Raw genomic sequence first — 23,639 nt, 5'->3', positions numbered from 1 at the left:
GGGATGAGAGACATGAAGATTTATGGATGTAAATGAAACTGATGAATATAGTTAGATCAGTTATTAACAGTGGTCGTTATTGTGTGGCCTTATTCCGCCACACGTACACAATTCACCCCCATAGTAAGCCCATTTAGAGATGGTAACTCTTCTCATTAAGTGTATCAAATCAAGACACATTTCTGAGTTGGTAAGTGTGAAGGTTTGATTCAATTTCTGGAATATTTTATATTATTGTCATTCTAACCACAATGCTATCGGGGACTGAGCTGTCTTTGGGCTGCTCTTGCCTGTAGGCTCTTATCGTGTGTAAACATTGTTGCCTCCAGCTCTGCATCATGCATCACATGTACACAGGAGTTGCCTTGGTAGAGAGCAGTCGAACTCACCGCAGAGCAAGCATGGTTTTGCCAGGGTTGTGAGCTGAAACTTTGAAGCAACATCAGTTCAGAAAGCAAGCAACGTGGCCATGCTGCTGGTCAGAGGACCAAGAGCTACATGCTTCCACTATTTTTGTGGCACTGGAGAACACCATGTCACTTCGAAGAAAAACTGTGAGTTTTCTAGCACAAGAATCCCTATTACAAATAAACACGGGGATGACGGCTCGAAGCCATCCACGCCGTACTCCTAACTGAGCGCCCCGGGGGCAGCCGGCGCGGCGGCCTCCAACAGAGGGCGCTGCCGCCTTGGTCCACCGCCGGCCGTCCCCGCTTAGGGCGGGTCTTATGGCGGCCCCGCTGCGCCTGGGCCGTGCTGCACGCTCGCTGCCGGCCGCTGCCGCTCAAGTTGCAGCCTCGCAGCCCCTTCCGCGCCTCTCTTCCTCCTCTTCTCGTCGCTCCGCGCCTCTTCCCGCCATGCAGGCCTTCCAGTATCCCGAGGTGTACCGCGACGAGGCCGCCGTGAGTACGGCCGGCGCGGGGGCAGCCCGCCGTGTGCCCCATGCGCCCCGCACCCGGAACTCCGATTCGGGGGCGCCTCGGCGGCCCGAGCGGCTTTGTCGGGGGAAGCCTGCCGCGCTCCCTTTCGAGGCCCTCTTTCTGTTAGCGCCTGGGGGTGGCTGGGCGCGGGGATGGGCCGTGCGGGGCCTGTGCGGCTGCGGCCCTGCGGAGCCGGGCGGGGGGCTCGGGGGCGGCTTCCAGCGCGGCTGGGAAATGCGGGCCCGCCTGGCTGCCTGAGGCGCACGGCCGGCTTCTCCGTAATGGTGCGCCGGGAAACGTGATGTCTCCATGTGTTCCAACGTGGTACGCGCGTGGATCGCAGTGTGAGTTTGTCCGGAATTGTGCGTGCTTCACGGTTCTTCCACATACTGCTGTGCGTTGTACACCAGGCCAGGAATTACTTGCACGAACTTTGCTTTTAACCCAAAACGTTGGCAGAGGTGAGCTAGCACTGGAAAGACTCAAGTAGTTAAGTGGAAGGCTGAACCATACAACTCCAGGTATCTCGGTGCCTTTTGTATGCTGGAGCAAGTAGGCAGATAGGAGACTAATTTGAGCGCTAAAAATAGTTTTCTTTTCATCAGCATGTGTACTTTGCTGAAAGTTTGTGAGCATTAGAGGGAGGGGTATAGTAACTGCCAGGGGCAAACCCGAATTTACACTTTTGGGTGCATCCTGTAGTCTGGTTTTGAGATTTCACTTAAGCATCTACATTTGAAGGAGGTCTTGCTTGTTTGTTTGTTTTTAGATTAGTTTTCTAAGCTACCTTGTGCAAAGAATTAAAGTTTGTCTTGTGCATTTCTCTGGTGTTTTTTTTTCCCCTAAGGATTATTACTGCCTTAGTTCTTCCACCAAAAAATGATAGAATTAACAACTCACCTGAGAGCAAGTTGCTGGTGTCCTCTTCTTTTGCTTCTTAGCACTATGTGCTCCTGTTGAAGTTCCAAATAACTTTTTTTCAGTGTGGATTATTTCCTGATAAATAGTTCACTCATATAAATGTCTTTTTTTAAAATTAATTATTTTTTCAAAGTATTGTCTCTTATTAATTCAGGTACTGGATTACCATGGACACAAAATCAGTGACCCATATTGCTGGCTCGAAGATCCTGACAGTGAGCAGACAAAGGTAACCTTTCTTTGTACAGAAATGGCTGTTTCAACATAGATCTCTTTTGTAGGCTATGGGTATGTATTCTGTTTTTAGAAGACCTGACAATAGGTTTAAAAACCTTACCATTGTGAATGTAGGTGTAATGTAGTACACCTGATGCTTAAAGGTGCCAACAGAGCAATGCTGTTATTTTGCACCTTTGTGTTAAGGTGGGTATAACAATTTGAAAAATTAAGGCTCTGTTTGTATTGTGCTGATTTTCTTTAACAAGCCAATTTTCAAGGTTGCACTATAACACTGAAGGGGAGTACTCTGTTTTTAAGATCGCTTTGCCTACTGTCCTATGTACATCTAAAATTGCCATATTGAAACAAGTCAGGGTAGGAAAAAAGCTTTTCATTTGCCTTTCCTTCTTCTTACAAGTGTGTGAATCCATGTTGTGTGTTTTGAACTTTGTCCTCCTTAGGTTAGATTTTCATAATGGCTTTTATTACAGATGTCACAGTATTTTCAGTGTGCGATCTAGTATAGCTAGACTCTTCTTCTGGAGCAGGTCTTTCACTGATAGAGACCCTGAAAAATAATGAAATGTGTCTGTGAGCCAGTTCCTCCAATAGCCATGGCACAGGAAGTTGCAAGGGTAATGGCAAGAAAGTTATAGGTGGCAGTGGAATGGAAGGGGGTTGTTCTCTTAGAATGGCTAATACCTTTCTGACAACTGTAGTTAGAGAGCTACAGCTCTAGCTTCTACCTACTGACATGACTGTGTTGGAAAGAAGATGAAGGGCTAGTTCCTTTTAAAAATTACTGTGTAAGATATCTTTCTGTTAGTAAGATTCCTTTTAGATTCACTCATATTGTGCTAAGTAGATATGACATTTTGATGAGCTACAGGATTTTTAAATAGGATTTGCTCTAACGGTTAAGACTAAGATAAAAACATATGCAGTGTTCCATTCCCTACCTGTAAATGTGTATCAAGGATTTATAAATACTTACCTGTATTTAAAAGGTAATTTGGGGACTGTATTATAGAGAAAAATTCATCCATAGACATTGACAATGAAAATTATACGTGTTGTAAGTTTGAAGTATTTGGTGTTTTGATTCCAATACACTTAAGAAATGGTACACTTAGATTAGTTTTGCGTTGCATTTAAATGGATTTATTTGTAGGGAGGTATGGTTATATCTTTGCTTTATAAGGGCCATGCAAGTACCCACCCACTCAGGTGGTTTTCAGAACCCTATGGAGGAGAGGTGGCACTTCGAAAATGCTGTCACCTTTTGTGTCACTGCTTTTGCTGCATGCTGTGAACAGACTGGAGAGAAACAGTTGAAGGCAGGTCAATCTCCTACAGAGGTGGTATTTATGTAGAGGAGACCAAAAAAGGGATGGGGAATTGCAGCATCCTTGTAAAAATGAAGCCACTCAGGCATAAGATGTCATTTTGGTTACATCATACTTACCTACAGTTCAAAAAAACACATAACTTGGCAGTGCTGTAGTAGAGCAATGCAAAAAGTGGAAAGAATTCCTTTGTGTCTGAGTACTCGAGTAGGTTGTTTTTTTTGCTGTGTCTTAGGAGTTACTGAACAAAAACAGCGAGTTTTTTTGCTTTCCTTCTTCTTTCACAGAGGTCAGAAAAGAGTTGTGAAGCACTAAGCCTCTTTCATTTGCTCTATTACTCACTTTCTTGTGCTGTACAGCAGAGGTTGCTGACAGGTGCTCTTTCTTACTAGCTTTTTAATAGTTTTATCTCTGTGTTCTTCAGATTGTTCTGCAGGAGTCCTGCAGAATAACCATTCTGTACTTATCGGATCAAAACAGTAACCAGACCGTGGTGAAGGGACAATTGAATGACTGTACAGACTTCAGAGGGAATTTCAAGTGTGCTCTGTAGACTTTTCAAACCTTGAAGTCACTAATCTTGAGACGTGCATCTTTTCTTACTCTTCCTCTGAGTCCTGTGTTCTCTTTATGCTCTATGTAACATTTCACACTTCCATCTATTTGGGGGGAAGATCATGTGTCCAATGTATACCCCCACTAATAGGCTAACTTTAATTTTCCACATATTAAATACAAGACTAGAAGAATTAACTTTGGCATTTGTGCTCATCTGCAGTGAGAAAACACCCGCTCCCAGTTCCTGTCACATCCATGCCAATCAAGCATGTTGTAAACACGGAAAATTCTGGTTTAACCTAAGAGTGAAGGCTGAACTTCATTTATATAGTTGGGGATCTTTTCTCACTTGAAAACAGTCAAAAGTGTTCTGTATGTGCTGTTGAATAGCGAGACAATTATGTTGGATTCTGCTTTAGAATTCTTGACTAAGAAATAGTCAAGCATTGGAGTGATTGTGATTGGTGTTGATTTGTTCCTGTTGACATGAGTTGGTGAAACATAGTTTATATTTCTTGAAGCAAGGAGTAAAAAGTGCTGGCAAATGATACCAGTTTCGACTATGAAATGTTCATGGTTCTAACTGATCCATACTGTAGGTTTAATAGGACCGAGGTGGAAAGAAAATATCCAAAATGCCTGTAAAGAATCACAATCGCTTTTGCTATATCTCATCCAAATGATTTTTCTTTTAGTAATTGGCTTAGTCAAGTGTTTCTCTCACAGTGTTAGAGTGTAGGTGGTGCTGTACCGAATCCGCTGTGTTTTGTACATTTCCATTAAATCGGTTGACTCTGCTTTCTCTGACCTCTCCCTCATTCTTACACTGACTGGAATGTTTTTGTCCCTTTCTTGCATCAGTATAGCCATCACAAGGTGATTTTCTGGGGAGGAAGCCTTTAGGTAAATGAGTTTTGTAGTGAAATGCATACTTAATTCAGCTCACCCAAAGGCCACGTGATATTTGGATCTAAGAATTAGATACTTCCTTTTCTAGCAGCATACGAGCTACTTTTAATTAGATGAAAGTCTGATAGCTCTAGAGAGCTTTCAGTCAGATTACCAGTGCATGTATCCTCAATTAAAGAACAGATTGTTAAAGTCTGCAGGTAGGTAACCAGTACTGCTTCTTGTCAGATGCGCAGTCTTTGAGTTGGCAAAGCCAACCATCAAGTAACATGCTTCCATGTCTATTTATTAGCATGTCTTTGTTTTTGTTTTGTTTTTGGCTTGTGTGTGCTTGGTGGATGTAGTTATACACAGTTACAAACAACTGAAAATCCCTTTTGCAGACACATAAGTAGAGGCCAAGCCCCTGATTAAAGAAGGAAGTTCCTGTCTTACCTGGGAAAGAAAAAAGGGCAGAATCTGGGTTTCTGCTCTTGTTCTGTTCAGCCATTGACTTTTAAGACAAACTGAGGAAGATTTTTTGTCTTGTTTCAAATGTTCTGCTACTCTAGTAAAGCTCTTCTGTCGATGACCGTAGTCACAATTACAAAATCATGCTTCCTCTAGTGTCTTGGGTTTGGCTTGGTTGGACTTCTTCTTGGCATGTTTTACGCTTTGTGGGATGTAAGCTCTAGTTTAGACTAGGAAAGTCTTTTGCTACTGTTTATCAGTCAGTTGTATACAATACCTTAGCTCAAGAGAACAGCTTCCTAGACAGGAAGGGGTAGCATCTATCAGACGTGAGGGATGGAGAAGGGATAATAAAGCAGGGGTTGTGTAGCAAACAGCTTACTTTCATATTATGAACTGGTGTATGTATGGATTGAGATTAGAACTTGAAACTCTCAAAACTAAGATTAAATGGGTTTGCTGTTATAACTCAACTGTTTTCATACACTTTTTGGGTAACCTTGCAATTAAACTTTGAGATTTGCTTAAGTAAAGACCGAAGAAAGTGCTAAGGAGCAAGCCACCAGAAATTGTTTAGTTTTATTTTGGAATATTTGATACAAGGTACGTGCACTCTTGTAGGAGTTGGACCAAACTGTCCTTCACTGAGATACAGAGTTTTTAGGGGGGTAACTATTAAATGAATTGTAAATTCTTTATGGATTAATAACAAAGACTGGTAATATTTTTAAAAAACAATCTATATCCCAAGACTTCTCAATGAAAAATATACTGTGAATGCCTTGTTTTCTTCTTGGGTAGTTTTATTCTTGGATAGAAATAATCTTGTCAAGAGAATAGAATAGTAGCATGTAGCTGATGGGTTGGAACAAATCATGGTTTAAAAAAAGTGTCATTTGTTTTTTTCAAATGAAATTTAAATATAAACTTCTTTTAAAATAGCAGTTGACCTGCTCAAGTGATTGTCAAAAACTTCAGCCTTGTGTAGAACATCTCTCGCCTTACTACCACCTTTGCTTTTCAAAATTACCTTATTTTCTGACACATGCAGTATATACCTTACTTTGACCCTTATTCTATTCTTCCTTCTGCTACCAAATTCTCTTGGGTCAAGGTTGCTGTTACTTTGTCAGGTGTAGATTTCAACAGAGGATTTTGTCTGTAGGTTCATGAGAATGTATGGACAATTGCTGTAGGTTCTATATCTTTTGTTGGCATCTATTTAACTCAACAGAATTGTCTGCTGTGAGAGTTCTATTGGTAACATCTGTTCCTGTTCTTCATGCAGAGCGATATTTCAAATATGTATTGCCTTTTGAATGCGAATGCTGCCTTATGGTTAAGAACAGATTCCAAATTGGACAGACAGAATGTCTTTTCAAAAATCTTTAATTCCTACCTCCTTTTCTAGACAGTGATGATATTCCCTTTTCTAAGTAGTCTTTTCTTCTTTGGTGAATACTAAGTGGTAAAAAATGTTTGAAATTTCTTTAAAAACAAAATTACTAATAATTCACTTGAGTGCAACAGTTAATTTGTAAGCATTGCCCCAAGTTGTTGTGCAATGAACACTTGAAAGGAAAAGCTTATGTCTCCTCTCTGAGTGCCAGAGGTAAAAGCAGATGTGGTAGAAATGTAACTACAGTTAAAAGTCAGTAACACATAGTCTCAGTGTACTCTACAGTAGTGTTACTGTTCGGGTCACACCTAATGTAGGGAACAAGGATCTGTGCCAGTTTCTTTCTGCTGAATGCCACCACAGAATGCTTTTGCGTATCCAGTGCATTAGTGTTTTTGTGTGTGTATGTGTATATTTTTTTCCCTCTGAGAATGTCACAACACTTTGAGTACTTAGCCTACAAGGTATGTGCTGTGCTCTTAGATATTTCTGTATTTCCACTCAGAGGAAACAGATCAGATCAAAGTGATTCTTGGGTAGATTTAAGTTCTTTTTTCTTCTGATAGAGCCTAGGAGTGTTAGTACAGCAAGATAGAGGCTACGCCATGTTCTGGTTGGAGCAGTGTTTTGGCTTACCAGTGGGATGTGCTGTGCTTCTGCGCAGGATCTTAAAGCTGCCTTTGTCAATTTAATCCTCAGGGGGAGAACAGAGATAAAAATCATGCTTCCCCTGGCAATGGTTTCCCCTCTTTCATTCTTGGGGGATAATTTCCTGACAAAGTCCTCACTGATGCACGGAGTCTATGGTTGAGTAAAGGTCCATGGATAATCATTTTAGCCTTTTTTCTGTGTCTTTCCCTTTTCAGTGCTATAGTTGTTTTTCAGTCTCATCCTTAAGTGGTGACTTGCATGTAGCTAGCACATAAGTTCTTAACCTAAAGTATTTCTGCACTTAGCCAAGTGTTCTTAGAGCATTATTAATTTTGCACTCGTGTTTAAAGCTTATCAATTTCTGTATGCTTTGTTGGACATGAACAAATATCTTCCAAATGGAGAGTGACCAAAATTAATATACTTTTCCCTTTATTGTGTAGCCTGACAAGTCTCTGAAAACAAAGCCTGGCAATGCAAATTGGCCATACACTGCTGTGGCCTCTGTGCCTCATGGAGCCACTTCTCACTGTGAAATGTCTGTACTGACAGACAACTTTGTTTTATTCTTTCCTCTTTTTCACCTGAAGAACTGATAGATGGGTGAACATTGACAGCAATTGGTAAATGCCTGTTAAGTGCTTTGTCTAGCAGCTGTCTTTCCTGAAAGGCTGTGAAATACAGGCTGTGCTTTATGGTTTGTAGCCCACCTACTCCCATAGGGACCTGTCCTACAGTGAAATGTAACTCAGACATTACTATGCACTGATCCACCTGCTTCATAACAGACGCAGGAGAGGATAGAAACAATAACTTTATTCAAAGAAGCTGGAGAAGAAACCTGTGTTAAGCAGGTGTCAAGAGTCCAGCATTTCAGCTCGCCTCCTTGCAGTAATGGCTAGAGGCTGGGTTGTGCATGGTGCTGCAGCTGTCTTTGGAAAGCCTGGCTGTGATTTATAGCTACAAGTACCACGGCTGTGATTTACAGCTACACGTACTGTGCCCTATGCTTTCTAGCCTATGCTCATGACAGAAGAGTCTGCATGTCTGCTTCCAAACAGCTGTGGTTCAGAGCATGCTGCCTTAAGACATTAGGTATTAATTTTATGTTAATGCACTGTGCTGTAAGTAGGTCTGATGAAACACCAGCGTAGCACCATTTTTTCCATCCATGTAATGGGAGTGGTGGCCTCTAACAGACAGCTGAAGTGGCAATAGTTCTGTCCACTGGAGTTAAGTGCTTGCATTTGTTTGGTGGAGTGTTCTAAGGAAGCCAGACCCCTTAATGTTCTCTTCCCAGAGATTACATATGTTTCTCTTTTGTAACTAAGAATTTATCTTTGGAGGGAGGGAAAAATGTCTCATCCATTCTTGTAAGGGACAGTACATTGAGCTTTCCAAGAAATACTGACTGGACTAGTAATCCAAAGTGTTATGTTAATAGAATGAACAGATGGTGCACATGACATTTTGTATCATCATCTAGCTTTTCACAGACCCTGAGATGATAGTCATATGTATGGGCAAAAGGGACTCTGTTCATTATGAGTTTCCTAATTTATCTGCTATAGAGGACTGGAGCATTGTGTATTTGTGGTGAAGTAAGAGAAGGTGATTTTTTTTTTTTCCTACATGCTTTCTGATATTTGCTTAAATGATAGCTGTAAAGATAAGAATTTGTTTTAAAGGAAGAGCTTTGGTGTGCTGTTTTGTTGTGCTTTGTTTTTGAAAGGGAGTGGCAGGAATCTGGCTTGTCTTCAGCCTGACTGCTGACTACCTTAATGTGTGTCCCGGAGAAAGATAATTTAAGGTATAGAATCAGTCTTATTAAGTGCTGCAACAACTTAATTATGCAGGTAAATATGTGAGATTGTTCAGGTGTAACTCTATACACCCTACATGGGGAGAAAGAATGTCTGTGATTAATTGCATCAGAAAATAGTATTTCCTGTAGGAAGTGTACATTTCTACTTGAACTAATATACTTTTCGGGGGGGGGGGGGGTATTATTTTCTTTCAGGCATTTGTGGAAGCTCAGAATAAGCTTACAGTACCCTTTCTTGAGCAGTGCCCTGTCAGAGGACTATTTAAAGAACGAATGACTGAACTCTATGATTATCCTAAATACAGTTGCCACTTCAAGAAAGGAAAAAGGTACGTGAGGAATGTCTTCATAGGTGACACAGATGAATGTGGAGCAGGTCAAAAGCAAGTACAAGTTAGATAAATTATAGAATGTGGAGCAGGTCAAAAGCAAATACAAGTTAGATAAATTATAAGCTATGCTTGCATTTATTTTTTTATTGTTGGGAACTAGGAAAGGCATGTGTTCAAGCTGATATTTAAGATGTGGTTGCGTGATGCAGAGCACAAGATGCTAGAATGTCTGTGATTCCCAGTCATATTATCTTTTTGTGCGCTTGTCATCTTTTTAGTAAGAACAGTGAATTTATCAAAACTCAACTAAAATGTAGGATAGCTGCTGTAAAAATAAAACTCTGAGGAGTTTCTTTGAAGGTTTATCATTGCCAGTTGAAGATACTTCCTCCTAAAAAAAAAATAAAATAATAATAATAAAAAAAAAAAATAACACAAACCAAATCCACATATCTGTCAGGTATGTGTTCTAAATGTTTAATAAAACAAAATTAGTCTGTTCAGTAATCTCAGTTAATTTGATCTTTGTTAAGTGAGCCCCTACTTATAGCAGGCCTGTTTTCACTGTTACACACAGGGAAGAGCAGAAGATACCTCAATTACCTTAAGACTTTTGCATTGGTATTGAGTTACCTCTTTAGTTACCTGTCCTATGTTGCGTGGGTGTTTTGGTTTGGGAGAGAGGGGAGGCATTGTTTGCTTTCTGTTTGTTTTTGCCATACTGTGCGGAGCTGGTGTTGATTTGACACTTACATGACACAGCATGCCATCTCTTAAAGATGTTAAATTTAAGCCCAGAAGCAGTGAAGCTGCTGTATAGGACAGTGCTGTACCCGGGGAATTAAGCCCTGTTGGGCAAGTCAGGAAAAGCTTATAGTTAAACGTGATGCTACTGCACATGTGTGCCAAATCTGATTCTGGAGCAGGCTTGGTCAGCGATTGCTCTGGATCCCCTAAGCCGTTCTTCCTGTGCAAAGCAAACATGTCCAGCTGTGGTTATTAATGCTCATAATATTTCATGTTGCCGAAGTGTTCATGGCACTGTTGAATGCAGTCTCCTCTAGAGATTAAAAAAAAAAAATATCTTAATTTGTTGTAACTGATTGTCCTCCAGAAAGAGAAATTATGCCAGCAACTTAGTATGCTTCAACTTATGACACTTTGATTTTAATAGGTGTCTTTTTAGTTTGTGTTACTCTGTGGATTGGCTTGTGCTGAGCTTAAATCATAGTGGTTTAAAAATTGTGCACCTAAATTTCATATTCTGTTTTAAGAGATTATGGGGTTCTACCAAAGGAGATGGGAGCCTATTCCATTGGATGAGATATATAAGCTTTATATAAGCTATATAAACTTTAATGTAGACAGTTATGTGGAGCTCAGAACATTTTGCTTTGTTTGAAATGCACTGTGGTAAATGCAACTTTTATTATTAAAAGATGTTTTAGATACACTCTGTAGTCTCCCTTATGTAATCTATATGTCTTATTGGGCTGGAATTCCTTCTGTTTTCAGAGGCCTGGAAATTAGTGCCTGGGCCTTCTCTGTGTCAAAATCGATCATCAACTCTCTGGTCACAGGGGAAGCATGGTTCCCTTCTACTGTGATGTTGTATTTCCCTATTTACCTGTCTTCAATTCACTTCATGACAATTTAATACAAGTTTTTCATGCTAGTCTAATTGAAAAATCTGAGTTCTTCATAGTCATTTTGCCATCTTTCGTTCTTTTAGGTATTTTCACTTTTACAATACAGGACTACAGAACCAGAGGGTTTTATATGTACAAGACTCCTTGGATGCTGATGCCAAAGTTTTTCTTGATCCAAATAAGCTTTCTGATGATGGCACTGTGGCTTTACGAGGTTGGTGACACAACAGTTACTCCTGAATAAGTCTGGGTCTTCAGTAGTTAGGAATAGTTTGCGACTCTTACCGTGTTTAGAAAACAACAAAATAGTATGACTAGAATGGCTTGTTAGCATCAAAGTAATCACAGTAGCCATATGTATTTTGTAAAGCCTTTCAGAAGAGCACTTCTAAGCCTGTTATTTTCGCAATTAACTGGGTTATTTTTTGCTGTATCTTTTTCATAAATCTGGAATGTATTCAACTGAAATATGTATAGATCTTGAGGCTTTCTGTAGCTAGAAAAAATTTTTTATGAACTTCTATCAACAGATTATCTTAAAATTTTAGTTTGTGTTCTTAATACAAGCCTGCAAGTTAAGGTAAGAGAGAAAGAAGTAGCATAACTTCTTTGAGATTCACAAAATGACTTGTGATCACTTCAGTGTTAACTCATGTTAGCTGTCCATTTTCCCACTCCTTGTTGGCTTATTGCAGAAGCAAGGCTCTCAAATCTAGAAGCTTTTGAAGTCTTTGCAAGACCAATTGATGAAGACTACAGAAAGGACAGAATTAGGAGACTTTGAGTATAATCTAGTAAAAAAAAAAAAATAAATCAATATGGCTTTTTCAGAGAGAAGTCCAGCCTTTAAAGTGTGGATATCAAATCAGGTTCATGCTGCATTTCTGAAAGGCTTATAACAAAGTCTCTTTCTTAAATGCAAGTAGAGAGAAGACAGCCATGGAAAATAAGGTGAAAATCCTGGCATTGATTTTAAAATAAATAATGTAAAGACAGTGACAGGAATAACTGTCTAGCTCTCAAAGTAGAAATCACCTGTGCGGCTCTCTCAGGAACTGTGAAAGGACTTGGGCTGTTCTATATATTCTCATATGTATAGAAAAAGGAATGAGCAGAGAGATGGCGGAGTAGGTTGATAATATGGAGTTATCCCATGTAAAGACTGAAGAATAACTGTGAAAAGATGCAGGAAGTAGACAAATTTATGATGCACAAAAAACAAAGAACCTTGACCTTATTTGGAGAGAAATGGATGGGATTCTGAGCTGACCATGACTACTTCAGAAGAATTCTTGGTTTCTAAAAGATAATTCCATGATACTGTCACCCTGGTTCCTTGTACCAACCAAAATAAAGACATTGAATGTCAGAAATAGTTAAGAAAGAAGTGGAGATGAGAACAGAAAACATCGTTATATTTGCAACTCAGGGGTTTATGTGGTACCGTTTCAAAATTAAATATAGTGCCAGCCTAGTCAGCTCCCAAAAGGGGCTCTAAATTATAATTCAGAGAAGGGCAACTGAACAATCAAAGGTTTGGAAAAAGATTAGAAACAATTGAATGTGTCCAGATCAGTCGATCTGGAAAAGAGAGAACTTAACAGGGATGTGGTAGCAGTCTACAAAATCCTACATGGCAATAAGTATGATGGAGAGAGTGCAGAAAGCTTTTTTCTGTTCTGAGAATGTGAGGATATCAAATGAGGGCAGTGGGAGTTGAGTCCAAAGCAAAGAAGGTGTTTGTTTATCTTGGAAGTAGTAGATTTATTCAACAATGACAGTTGATACAGGGAGCTTACTGTGGGTTTGAAGGGAAGGTAGAGAAGATCAAGGGAAGGCATGCACTGATGATGGTTAACAAACCACTTCGTGGCAAAGAAGTTTCTTAAAAATGGTCAGAAGCTGGAAGAATACTTGCAGGAAATAGATGTGCTGTTGTTGCTCTTGCTCTTGCAGGCATCTTGTTACTTCTGAAGAATCCTATATGGATTCTGTTCTGAATCAGAATGATCACCCTTGTTTACCTTATTGGGGTGCACGAGTGGTGTGTCTTAAACCTGAAATACCTATTAAGTACTTTTTTTTTTTTTTTAAGTAATTATTTTCAGGTCTTGATAGGCTTCTGATAATTCAGTCTCTTCAGCTGAGTTGATTTCCAGAAGTGAATTTGATCCTTGTTGGCTGTAATGGAAGATCTTCTGAATTTTTTTCAGAATCATATTTTCCTCAAAATTTGGATAGAACTGCATGGATCTCAGAAGTCGTAGCTGACAGTAATGAATCCATTTGTTTTGTAGTGGGAATTCAGTTTTGATGGTTTTACAGGGTCCCGTTTTCACTGATTGCAATATTGAAGCAGTAATTTCTTTATTTCAGACTTTCGTTTTTGCATTTAAATTCATGTTAATTTCTGTTGTGCTTTTACTGTCTTAGAACTTCAGTTTGTGGCCTCTGCCTATGTGCATTTGCAGTCTCCATCCTTACCACCAACTTCAGGGAAGAAGAATAACTATTGCTCAAATTGTATATCACATGCTGAGTACTAGTGATGCTACTGAACATACTTCCTGAGTACACATGGCTAAACATGAATCTATTTGAGAGGCCCAAGATAAGAAAACTACTGCAAATCTGAAATTATAGTTGGTGTAGTTGCTTGCATTATCTTTAGAAAATAAATCATCTTGGTGTTTGGTGAGCACAGTCCTTTTAACTGCTTTCAGTTAGACCTCTCTTTTGTTAAGATTTGACTAGTGTGTAGTAAATAGTAAAAAGCCATGTGGGGAAAAAAACAAACACTTTATTGAAAACTGATTCCTTGTTCTGGTTTTTACTGCATCTTGTTTGTCTCTGATTTTCTAGGTTATGCATTTAGTGAAGATGGTGAATACTTTGCATATGGCCTGAGCTCTAGTGGTTCTGATTGGGTTACTATCAAGTTTATGAAAGTGGAAGGTCCTGAGGAACTTCCAGATACACTGGAAAGAGTTAAATTCAGTTGCATGGCATGGACCCATGATGGAAAAGGCATGTTCTATAACTGCTATCCAAAACAAGATGGGAAAAGCGATGGTAAGTATGGCTATACCAGTTGTATGCTATTTGGAAACAAAGTAACTTTTTCTATTAATTTGTGCAACAAATAGTTAATACTAGTTTATATAGTTAGATATCAGATTGTCTTATATGGCCAAAACCTGTATTCAATTAGTGCCCCTTCATTTTTGTCTGCCTGACTCTATCCTTTTCTTAAAAGTTTACTGGCCCTTTTATTTTTTTTTTCTAATACAGGCTGTGGTTGCCTGGAATTTGATGTCTGGAGACAGTTTACTCTAGATCTCTGCTTTGTTATGCATTTTTTTTTTTTTTCTGGGCATAGGTGAACTGACTCAGGAGTTGACTTGATGAAGAGTAATCTGAGTTATGAGTTTTTTGTTACTCAACCAGACCCGTGGTTCACTGCACAGCAAACCTGAACATTTACGCTAGCAAAACTTAAAGTAGTAGAGAAGGTGGAGTAACTTGCTGGAGAATGTCAATACAGAAGGAATTTAGGAGCTTTCTCTTACTGTAAGGGAATGTTACTAATGTTTCTTCTGAACCTGTGCCCTTTTTGAAACCTTGAAGAGAGTTGAAATTCTATGTCTGTATTTAAATTTTTGCAAGTAGTTTTGCCATACTTGTAATTTAGACACCCACCATGTGTTGTGTTTATTTTTAAACATATTTGTAGTTCAGAATCTGAAGTATTGCACTGGAAAATGTTGCAAGAAAAAAAAAGGAAAAATCAAGTAGCGCACTGTGCTGCATCTTACAATCCTTAATTTTACTTTCAGCAGATGAAAATACAACGGTTCCTAAAAACAGTAAATAGCAATAGATCTCCCCTTAATTCCCTAATGTAAGATAGAAGCAGAAACATCTTTAAAGGGTGGCAGAGATCGTTGCTTTTCTTTGATTGTTTGGTATTTCTAGAAAGTGTAGTTTGAAGAAAGTATTGCCTCAGTAAAATTCTAACTGTTTGAACAAGGCTGCCACATGATTTGAAGATGCATCTTATAGTAGAGAATGTTGATTGTTTGGAGGGGAATTGTTGTAGCTTCAATTATTCCTAGTTCTCTCTGCTGAATGGCTCTCTTCTTTTATATGCAAAAAGGTATAGAGGTTTCTGAGGGTTTTATGTGGGTGTTGTTGGATTTCTTTGAGAACTAACTGTTTAATTATCTGCATTTCATTAGGTACTGAGACCTCCACTAATCTGCACCAAAAGCTGTATTATCATGTATTAGGAACTAACCAATCAGAAGATATCCTGTGTGCTGAATTTCCCCATGAACCAAAATGGATGGGTGGAGCTGAGGTATGGTGATCGTGCTGAAGCTTAACATCATCTTTAAAAAAAAAAAAAGGGTTTTTTTTTGCTTTCTTTTTTTTTTTTTCTTTTTTTTTTTTGTTTTTTTGTTTGTTTGTTTGTTTGTTTGTTTGTTAGGTTAGATATTAGGAGGAAATTCTTTACTCAGAGGGTGGGTGAGGGACTAGAACAGGTTGCTCAGAGAAGCTATGGATGCCCCATCCCTGGAGGCATTCAAGGCCTGGTTGGATGAGGCCCTAGGCAGCCCACAGCAGGGAATTGGAACTGGATGGGTTCTAAGATCTTCTCAACCCAAGCTGTTCTGTGAATCTGTTAGAGTTGCAGAGCTTAGCACTGAACTAAAATTTATTGACTTGGAATCATTGACTAAGAATAGCTGAAAGTGAGACTGGTGTGCTTTAAATCAGTCCCAAGTCTGTAATGAGACAGTCATGCAGCATTTTTCCTTTTTCAAGGACATTGTCTCATGTAAATTTTGGGATAAAAGAGGATCGCTTGGTGGAAAATTTATCATTGTTCTGTTTGCTTCTTGTCAGTGAACATCAGCCTTCATTTCTTACAAAAAGTCTATTTCAAGAAACATGTTTCTGAGTATTCCCCACCACATTTATTTTCTTTCTATTTGCTTTCATTGCCTCTTTCCTAAAAAGGAAATATCTCTTCTACTTGAAGAATGATGACAAACAGGAATTCTGTTAATAATGTATGCACAATTTATAGTTCGTATCTTTCCTCTTTGATGGACTTCCACAACACAAACATGGTGTGGACAGTGTTACCAGAAAGTGATTGCTGGAATCAATTTCTTAAGTTTACTTCATCAAACTACAACTATATTGTTCAAAGTCGTAGTTAACCATAATTGTATGTAAGCATGCTTTGATTTTCTTTACTTGAATGATTCAAAGTGCCCTAACTCTTGTAATTAGCACTACATTACAACTATAGGATAGGGTCTGGAGCATGGATCTTATGGGGAGCAGCTGAGGGAGCTAAGACTGTTTAAACTGGGAAAGAGGAGGCTTGAGGGAGACTTACTGCTATCTACAAATCCCTGAAGAGAAATTGTAGCAAGGTAGAGGTTGGCATCTTCTCCCAGATAACAGTGATAAAACAAGAGGAAATGGCCTGAAGTTGCACTAAGGAGGTTCAGGTTGGATATTAGGAAACATTTATTCTCAGAGTGGCGAGGCATTGGAAAAGGAGGTGGTGGAGAGTCAGGGTCTCTGGAGGTGTTTGTATGTGCCACTGAGGGACGTGGTTTAATGGGCATGGTGGTGACAGGTTAGTGGTTGGTGATCTTAGAGGCCTTTCCAATCTCAGTGAATCTATGATTCTAGATTAGAATGGCACATTCTCTTAAGCACCATTGAATCTGGTTGCACTTATAATGTTGAGATCATCCAATTGATCAGGGAATTGGGAAAATCGCTTTCCAGTGGATAATATCCTGAAATTATTTATATTTTTCTGACTGCCATGCTTAAACATTATGTTTTGCTTTTATGGAAGGTCTTGTCAAGGCTCACACTTTTCATAAATATGAAAGACTTTCATTTGGATTAACGTAGTTGGTTCCCAGTACAACTACTTCCTAGAAGCACCTCTTTTCAAAGATATGATCATCGCTGTATCCTCACCATTCAGCATATCAACTCATGATATCAACTCCAACCATGTGGGGTTCTTTGCTTTGTGCTGCCAGGATACAAAAATTCTCTCAAAGAATTTGAGCACTTGGATTCAAAATGGAACAGCAAATAAGCATGTAACAGGCACCTCATCAAAATGACCACACTACTCCTTATCTATACAAATAGTATTTATTTATGAAATGTAGAGATAAACAAATCTTTTACATAATCTCATCTGTTATTGAAGCATACCTTTACTGTCTGACCTGAATATTGGTGTGAACTTGCAAATATGACTTTCAAGCATTTTTTGAACAGCAGTAGCAAGTTGTGTTGAGTTCCAAATTCCATCCTATTGCTAGATTAATTCATTATTCTTATTTTTCCCCAGATCTGTAAATAAAAGGTCTTCTTTCTGTTGGTGGCAGATGTCTTACAGTGATATATCCATTGATTCATACCAGTTATTACATACCATGTTATTATTATTATTATTATTGCTTTGTGGTGCCATTAAGGCAAATTAATTTTCCTTGGTGGTGGAATATTACAGTGCTGATTTATCATGACCTTGATTTATTAGCATATACTGTTTTTTAGGGTAGTAAAAGTTTGTTGTCTTAGATCACATTAAATGATACAGAAATTATATATTCTATGTTAGGTATAGAGGTACTCTTGTGTTCCAGGTAAGTTCTTGCTTAGTAAAACCTTATTTGAAGTAAAAGGTAACAAACGGCTTTGCTAGTGTACTAAGTTGAGGAAGCAGGGATGGAGCATTTCAAGATCAGAAATATGAAACGGAATATGAAGAGGATGATGGCAAAGAACTAGTAGCATGGAGCCTGTGGTGATTAGCAAAGAGTTTCCCAGGCCAGAGTGCAGAGGAGCAGCCATCCTGCATCTCCTTCCTCTTCTGTCATGAAAGAAAACCTTGAGGCAACCTTAAACAAAGTGCCTTTTTCTCTGACAGCAAATGTCTTGGGTAGTTTTTCGCATTGGTGAGAATATATTGCCCTTGTAATAAGTGATCAGAAAGTTCTGTGAGATAGGAAGAGTGCATTGGTAGTAATAACTCTTACTGTACTGTACGAGGGTAGTAGATGGTAGTTCAGCTACTGATTCTAAGTCTCTGGAATGGAAACATCCCCATGAGTACTGGGAAGAGGGGATAGGGTGTTGAACAGAGAAGCACTTCACTACTGTTAGCTCTTTTTATGTATGTAGTATGTGTGTAGTTGCCAGTGACTATTCCTAATCTCTAGGAGACTGGTATGTAAGATGAAATACTATTTTGAGGCAGCAAGGTAAAACAGAGATCTACTTTGGTAAACAATCATGAGCTTGTTGGAGTGATAATAGTCAGTGGAGCTGACTTTCTAGGACTGTGCTGTGAGCTGCAGCTGTAAAATGTGTCTTGGCACCCTGATATTAATGGAAGATGGTTTTTAATGGTCAGGAAAAGACAAATATTCTGCAATTGAAGTGTATCATTGTGATTGTAAAATGTGGTTTTATCTTTGTGAAATGGGTCAAAAATCTCCTTTTTGAACCATTCAAACAAGTGTTCTGGTCAATTTTATTTTTTAAGCGTGCATCTGAGAAAGCAGAAGACCACAAAATAACTGGGAAGAATTAAAATAGCTTTAGTAAAAATCAAGTTATGTGACTTACAGATGCCACCCTAAATATTCTTACTGATACTATCACTCTGGTAGAGATTTTAAAATCTAGCACAACTCAGCATTTTATGAAAGTCTGCTTACTTGCGTTCTTATAGGATAAATAAAGAAGTGTTTTTATTTGCTAGTGCCTCATTGGCCCAAACAGATAGAAACAGATTCTCTTCTGTTTTACTCAAGCTCCAGTGGAGTCAGTCAGATTATGCTATCAGGGGTCTACATTCAAATATCAAACCTTGCATTATAACAGGATCAGATCTTGAAGCTCGAAATCAGATTTAGAGGAGAAACTGCAGGTTTTTGCAACCATTGGGTAGAGGAAGGAAAATACCTGACTTGTCCATGTCAGGCATTTCACTTAAATCTTTCTCAGTTAGAGGAAAATAATAATAATGCCATAATGTTAAAAAACAAGTAGAGTGTTGCTGTGATGTCTATTCAAATGGAAAAATGAAATTGAGTCTCCAATTAGGACAGAAGAGGGTTGCGTAAAGTTTTGTAAGCTTGTTACATCTATGAAACAACATGCAAGAAAATAGCTTCAGTTTAAGTAGTTGACACCACTTATTCACACCAGCACTAATTACACTTGATTTAAACAAAAATGTGTAACGCGTTGGCATAAAAATGTAGATTTCCAGCTTCTCACTGGAATGGATTGCCTGTGAGAGGGGAAAAAAAATATGTTTATTGCTAGTCGTACTTCAAATTTATAGCCAGATCAGTTTTGAAGAGAATGGTATCTAATCTCTTTGTTAGTGTAGAAAATGCATATGTTTTTCTGATGCAGATTCTAGGATGGTAAGGGATTTGGGAAGAAGCAGGAATGGGGATCGAGTGAATTTCCAGTAGATGGCAGTATAGGATGAAAGTTATTGTTTTTGGGTTTTTTTTTTTTCCCAACCTTTGCACTGTTACAGATAATCTTTGAAACAGGAGCTTCCCAGGCTTCTACCTCTCTCTTAGTGGTATGTTCTTGCTTCCTCTCCAAACTCATACAGTATCACTGTCTTTCACAGACAGACTGTTATTCTCAGAGTTAGTCAGTAAATTATGTAAGAGTCTTTCACAGTTGTTAGTGTTCAAAGTCCCTACTACACAGACAGGAACAAAAGGAGGGCAATGGGGGAACCTTCCTGTCCCAATTCTGCCAACAATGAAGCAACAATTTTTGTGTTGTTTTTTTTGACACGCCATGTGCTGTCCATAACCTGACAAGAAAAAAATTTTTAAGTGTTTAGAACTATCAGTTTACATCAGTGGTTCCCAGCAAGGAAGGTGAACTCGCAGATGAAATTTGGAGTGCAGAGGAATAAGCTTTGCCAGATATGTTCTGGCTGTGATGTGTTTTCACTACAAGATCATGAAAGTGCAGCATCCACAGGGGAAGAATGAACAGTAAGGGCTCAGAGCATCCAGTTTGCTTAAAACAGCCAGATTATCTTTCTGGCTGCATGTGGGTCTGTGGTAGATGTAATGTCTTACAGACATTGTGTCATAGAGTCATTAAGGTTGGAGTTGATCTCTAATATCACCTAGTCCATCCTTCCCCAGTGCCCTCTGAACCATGTCCCTCAGTGCTAAATCTCCATGGTTCTTGAATACTTCCAGGGAGGGTGACTGCTACCTCCCTAGGCAGTCTGTGCCAATGCTTGACTGCTTTTTCTGAGAAGAAATTCTTCCTACTGTCCAAGTGACTTTGAAGGGAATTGGATATAACCCAGACTTTGGATGCTCCTGAATTTATTCTGGTGTCATATGGAAGTCATACAGATGCAAACATTGCATTCGAAAATGAGCTGAAGACCACAGGAAAAAAAGGTAATACATTAGTTTGTCACCTCAGAGTAAAATTTGTAGCCTTCTGTATTAGAATTAAAGAGGATGCATGTGAAAACCCATGTTGCATGTTGTTGTGTTCCACTTGGGAACAAGGCTGTCTCATGTAGGAAATTGAGGGAATAGTGAAACTGAGTTAATGCTCAAAGCAATTTTTCTAAGCTGAAAAATTGAAAGGGAGAACATATTAGCTTGTTGTTTACATACAATAAGACCATGTCCTTAGAGTATATCAAGCCTGCTTGTCAGTATAGAAAGGTTTCCGATGGACCTGATCCAGAAATCCCACATTCCTGTAGTCACCCACTGTTAGGTCTTCTAATTTAAAAAATCTAATTTATTAAAGCAGCGTGATACAAATAGGTAACAAAACAAGTATTTGTAGCATTCTTCAGGGGATTCTTATCTTCTCAAGAATATAAAATACTATGGGAACTATCATAGACTCATAGAATGGCTTTGGTTGGAAGGGACCTCAGAGATCATCAAGCTCCAACCCTCCTGCCACATGCAGGACCACCAACCTTCACATTTAATACTAGACCAGGCTGCCCAGGGCCCCATCCAATCTGGCCTTGAGCACCTCTAGGGCAGGGCATCTGCAACCTCTCTGGGCAGCCTGTTCCAGCACCTCACCACTCTCTCTGTGAAGAATTTCCCTCTGACATCCAACCTAAATCTTCCCTCCTTCAACTTAAAACCACTTCCCCTTGTTCTGCCATTATCTACCCTTGTAAAGCGTTGACTCCCCTCCTGTTTGTAGACTCCCTATAGATTCTGGAAGACTGTAATGAAGTCACCCCATAGCCTTCTTTTCTCCAGGCTGAACAAGCCCAGTTCCCTCAGCCTGTCGTCATAGGAGGGGTCATCCAGCCCTCTGATCATCTTTGTGGCCTTCCTCTGGCCCTTTTCTAATAGTTCCCTGTCATTCTTGTATTGGAGGCCCCAGATCTGGGACACAGTACTCCAGATGAGGCCTCACGAGGGCATGGTAGAGAGGGACAGTCGCCTCCCTGTCCCTGCTGGCCACCTCTTCTGATGGAACCCAGGATACCATTTGCTTTCTGAGCTGCAAGAGCACACTACTGGCTCATGTTAAGTTTTTCATCCACCAGAACCTCCTGGTTCTTCTCTGCTGGGCTGTTCTCAAGGACTGCTCCTTCCAGTCTGTATATGTGCCTTGGATTCCTCCAGCCCAAGTGCAAAACCTTGCACTTTGCTGGAACTATATGCTAGTTTGAGTGACTTTAAAACATACAAGCAAAAACTTTAAGAATGCTTTACTTAATTTCTTCTTGTAGGAAAGGAAAGAGGTTTGCTTTTTCAAGCAATAAATTAATAAAAGTAGAATTTGAATGGCTGGAAGATTACGGTGGGGATTCTTGACTGTCATCATGCAGGCAGAACTTTGTGGCGCATCTTTGACACTGGAACACTTGAGGCTGTTTAGACAAAATTGCTCTTATTTCTTATTGACCAAGTGTTTTGACAGATTTCACTGGATGTTTTTACATCTCCTTCTGCAGAAGGCTTGTGGTTTTTTGTTGTTGGTTTTTTTTTTTTTTTTTTTTTTTTGTGCTTAGGATTTTAATTTACTTTAGGAAGATTTGAAATACTTGTAAGTGATGAAAGGCAGGTAATTCCTGTAACAGTCTGAAGTGTCTTTTGCATGTAGATTCTTCAGGTTCAAGCTTGGTGAAATCGTGCCCAACATTTTTGCAGCATGTATGTAAAGATTTGGAAATAACAACTGTCATCTGTCTGCTTTATACTGATGGCTTCCTACATTCGTAAGTGAATACTTAAGGGAGGAAAAAAAGTTTTTACTCAATCGCTCCTCATGGTTTTAAACTGTTGCATGTAGAGCATGTAATGAAAACTGTGGTATTAAAATGTAGCTTACCAATGCTGTGACTTTTTAATTTTTAGCTATTGTCACAGACAGCGTTGTTTTATCTGTATTGCCACCCACCTTGCTTTCCCTGAAAGGTTTGTTGTTCCAAACAACGTCTGAGTGCATAGAATGCAGTTCTTACTTTAACAATTTGGCTCTATTGTTTACTTTGTGTTATTAGAAATGTGTAAGTAATGGCAGTTAACCTTGTTCCCAGAGGACACTGGTTTTTAAAGAAAAGCAGTAGTTCACAAAGGTACCATGGATGCAGGTCAGGATGCAGGCTATAATGGTGTTAATGTCTGCAGTTAAAGAAGAGAAGTCAGTTTATCTTATTCTGGACACAGGCATATTACTGTATGATTTTTTACCTCATTTGTTTTAATGGCTTATTATGCAGAAGCAAGTCATGCAGTGATTAGGAGTTTTTCTACCTTGATGATAAAAGAGGAAAAAGTGGTAAAACTTGTAATTGTTTAGTTTAAAATGACATAGAACATATAGTTGCCATAATAATAGGCATTCAAAGGATCTGTGTTTGTGAAGTGAAAGTAGAGAGCTCTTCCCTGTTCCAAATCTTTCAGTAGTAACTACCCAGGTAGTACTCAAAGAACTAGAATTAATTTTCAGAGGAGTTGTTGTCAAGCCACTTTACTTGGAAGGAAAGCATTTTAATGTCTTTCTTATCGACTTTTTAGTTGAGGGGTAATATGTAAAGCCAGGAAGTCAGAAAACCCTACAGCCTTTTCCTGTTTGTTCTTTTTTGTTTGCTTGTTTAATTATGTATGAATTTTAGATCTGGAGTGAGTTTCTATGAGAAAAAATATTTAGCTTCACTTTTGCTGTGGATCCTCATAGATTGTTACTGCTATTGTAAATAGCAGAAGATAGGACTACTTGGGGTTCCTTAAATGACTTGCAGAATGAATTACATTTTTCTTTCTTTTACAAAATATGGTTATATAGTTGGAAAGCTCTTTTTATGTGCATGCACTTCTTGGACTTTAAATAAATGTTTATATCCATTAACTTGCCTAAG

General features: G+C 39.0%; 1 protein-coding gene across 2 annotated transcripts in view; it reads left to right on the top strand.

Annotated features, from left to right (window-relative positions):
• Positions 1 to 712: 712 nt before the first annotated feature.
• PREP (prolyl endopeptidase) overlaps positions 713 to 23,639 on the top strand; it is a 94,651-nt gene continuing 71,724 nt past the window's right edge. The window contains exons 1-7 of one of the 2 annotated variants that reach the window (XM_052696764.1): positions 793 to 902; positions 1,331 to 1,441; positions 1,996 to 2,070; positions 9,394 to 9,527; positions 11,263 to 11,393; positions 14,042 to 14,251; positions 15,418 to 15,539. In XM_052696764.1, the coding sequence (XP_052552724.1) occupies positions 9,472 to 9,527; positions 11,263 to 11,393; positions 14,042 to 14,251; positions 15,418 to 15,539 (519 nt within the window). In that variant the 5' untranslated portion in view covers positions 793 to 902; positions 1,331 to 1,441; positions 1,996 to 2,070; positions 9,394 to 9,471. Of the gene's footprint in view, positions 903 to 1,330; positions 1,442 to 1,995; positions 2,071 to 9,393; positions 9,528 to 11,262; positions 11,394 to 14,041; positions 14,252 to 15,417; positions 15,540 to 23,639 lie in introns of both variants that reach the window. The other variant, XM_052696754.1, reaches the window with a different exon arrangement.

The sequence above is a fragment of the Tympanuchus pallidicinctus genome, unplaced genomic scaffold, assembly GCF_026119805.1.
Source record: "Tympanuchus pallidicinctus isolate F22 unplaced genomic scaffold, pur_lepc_1.0 scaffold1, whole genome shotgun sequence".
Lineage (NCBI taxonomy): Eukaryota > Metazoa > Chordata > Aves > Galliformes > Phasianidae > Tympanuchus > Tympanuchus pallidicinctus.
Note: the sequence above shows the minus strand (reverse complement) of the source record. Positions and strands in the feature narration are given on the sequence as shown.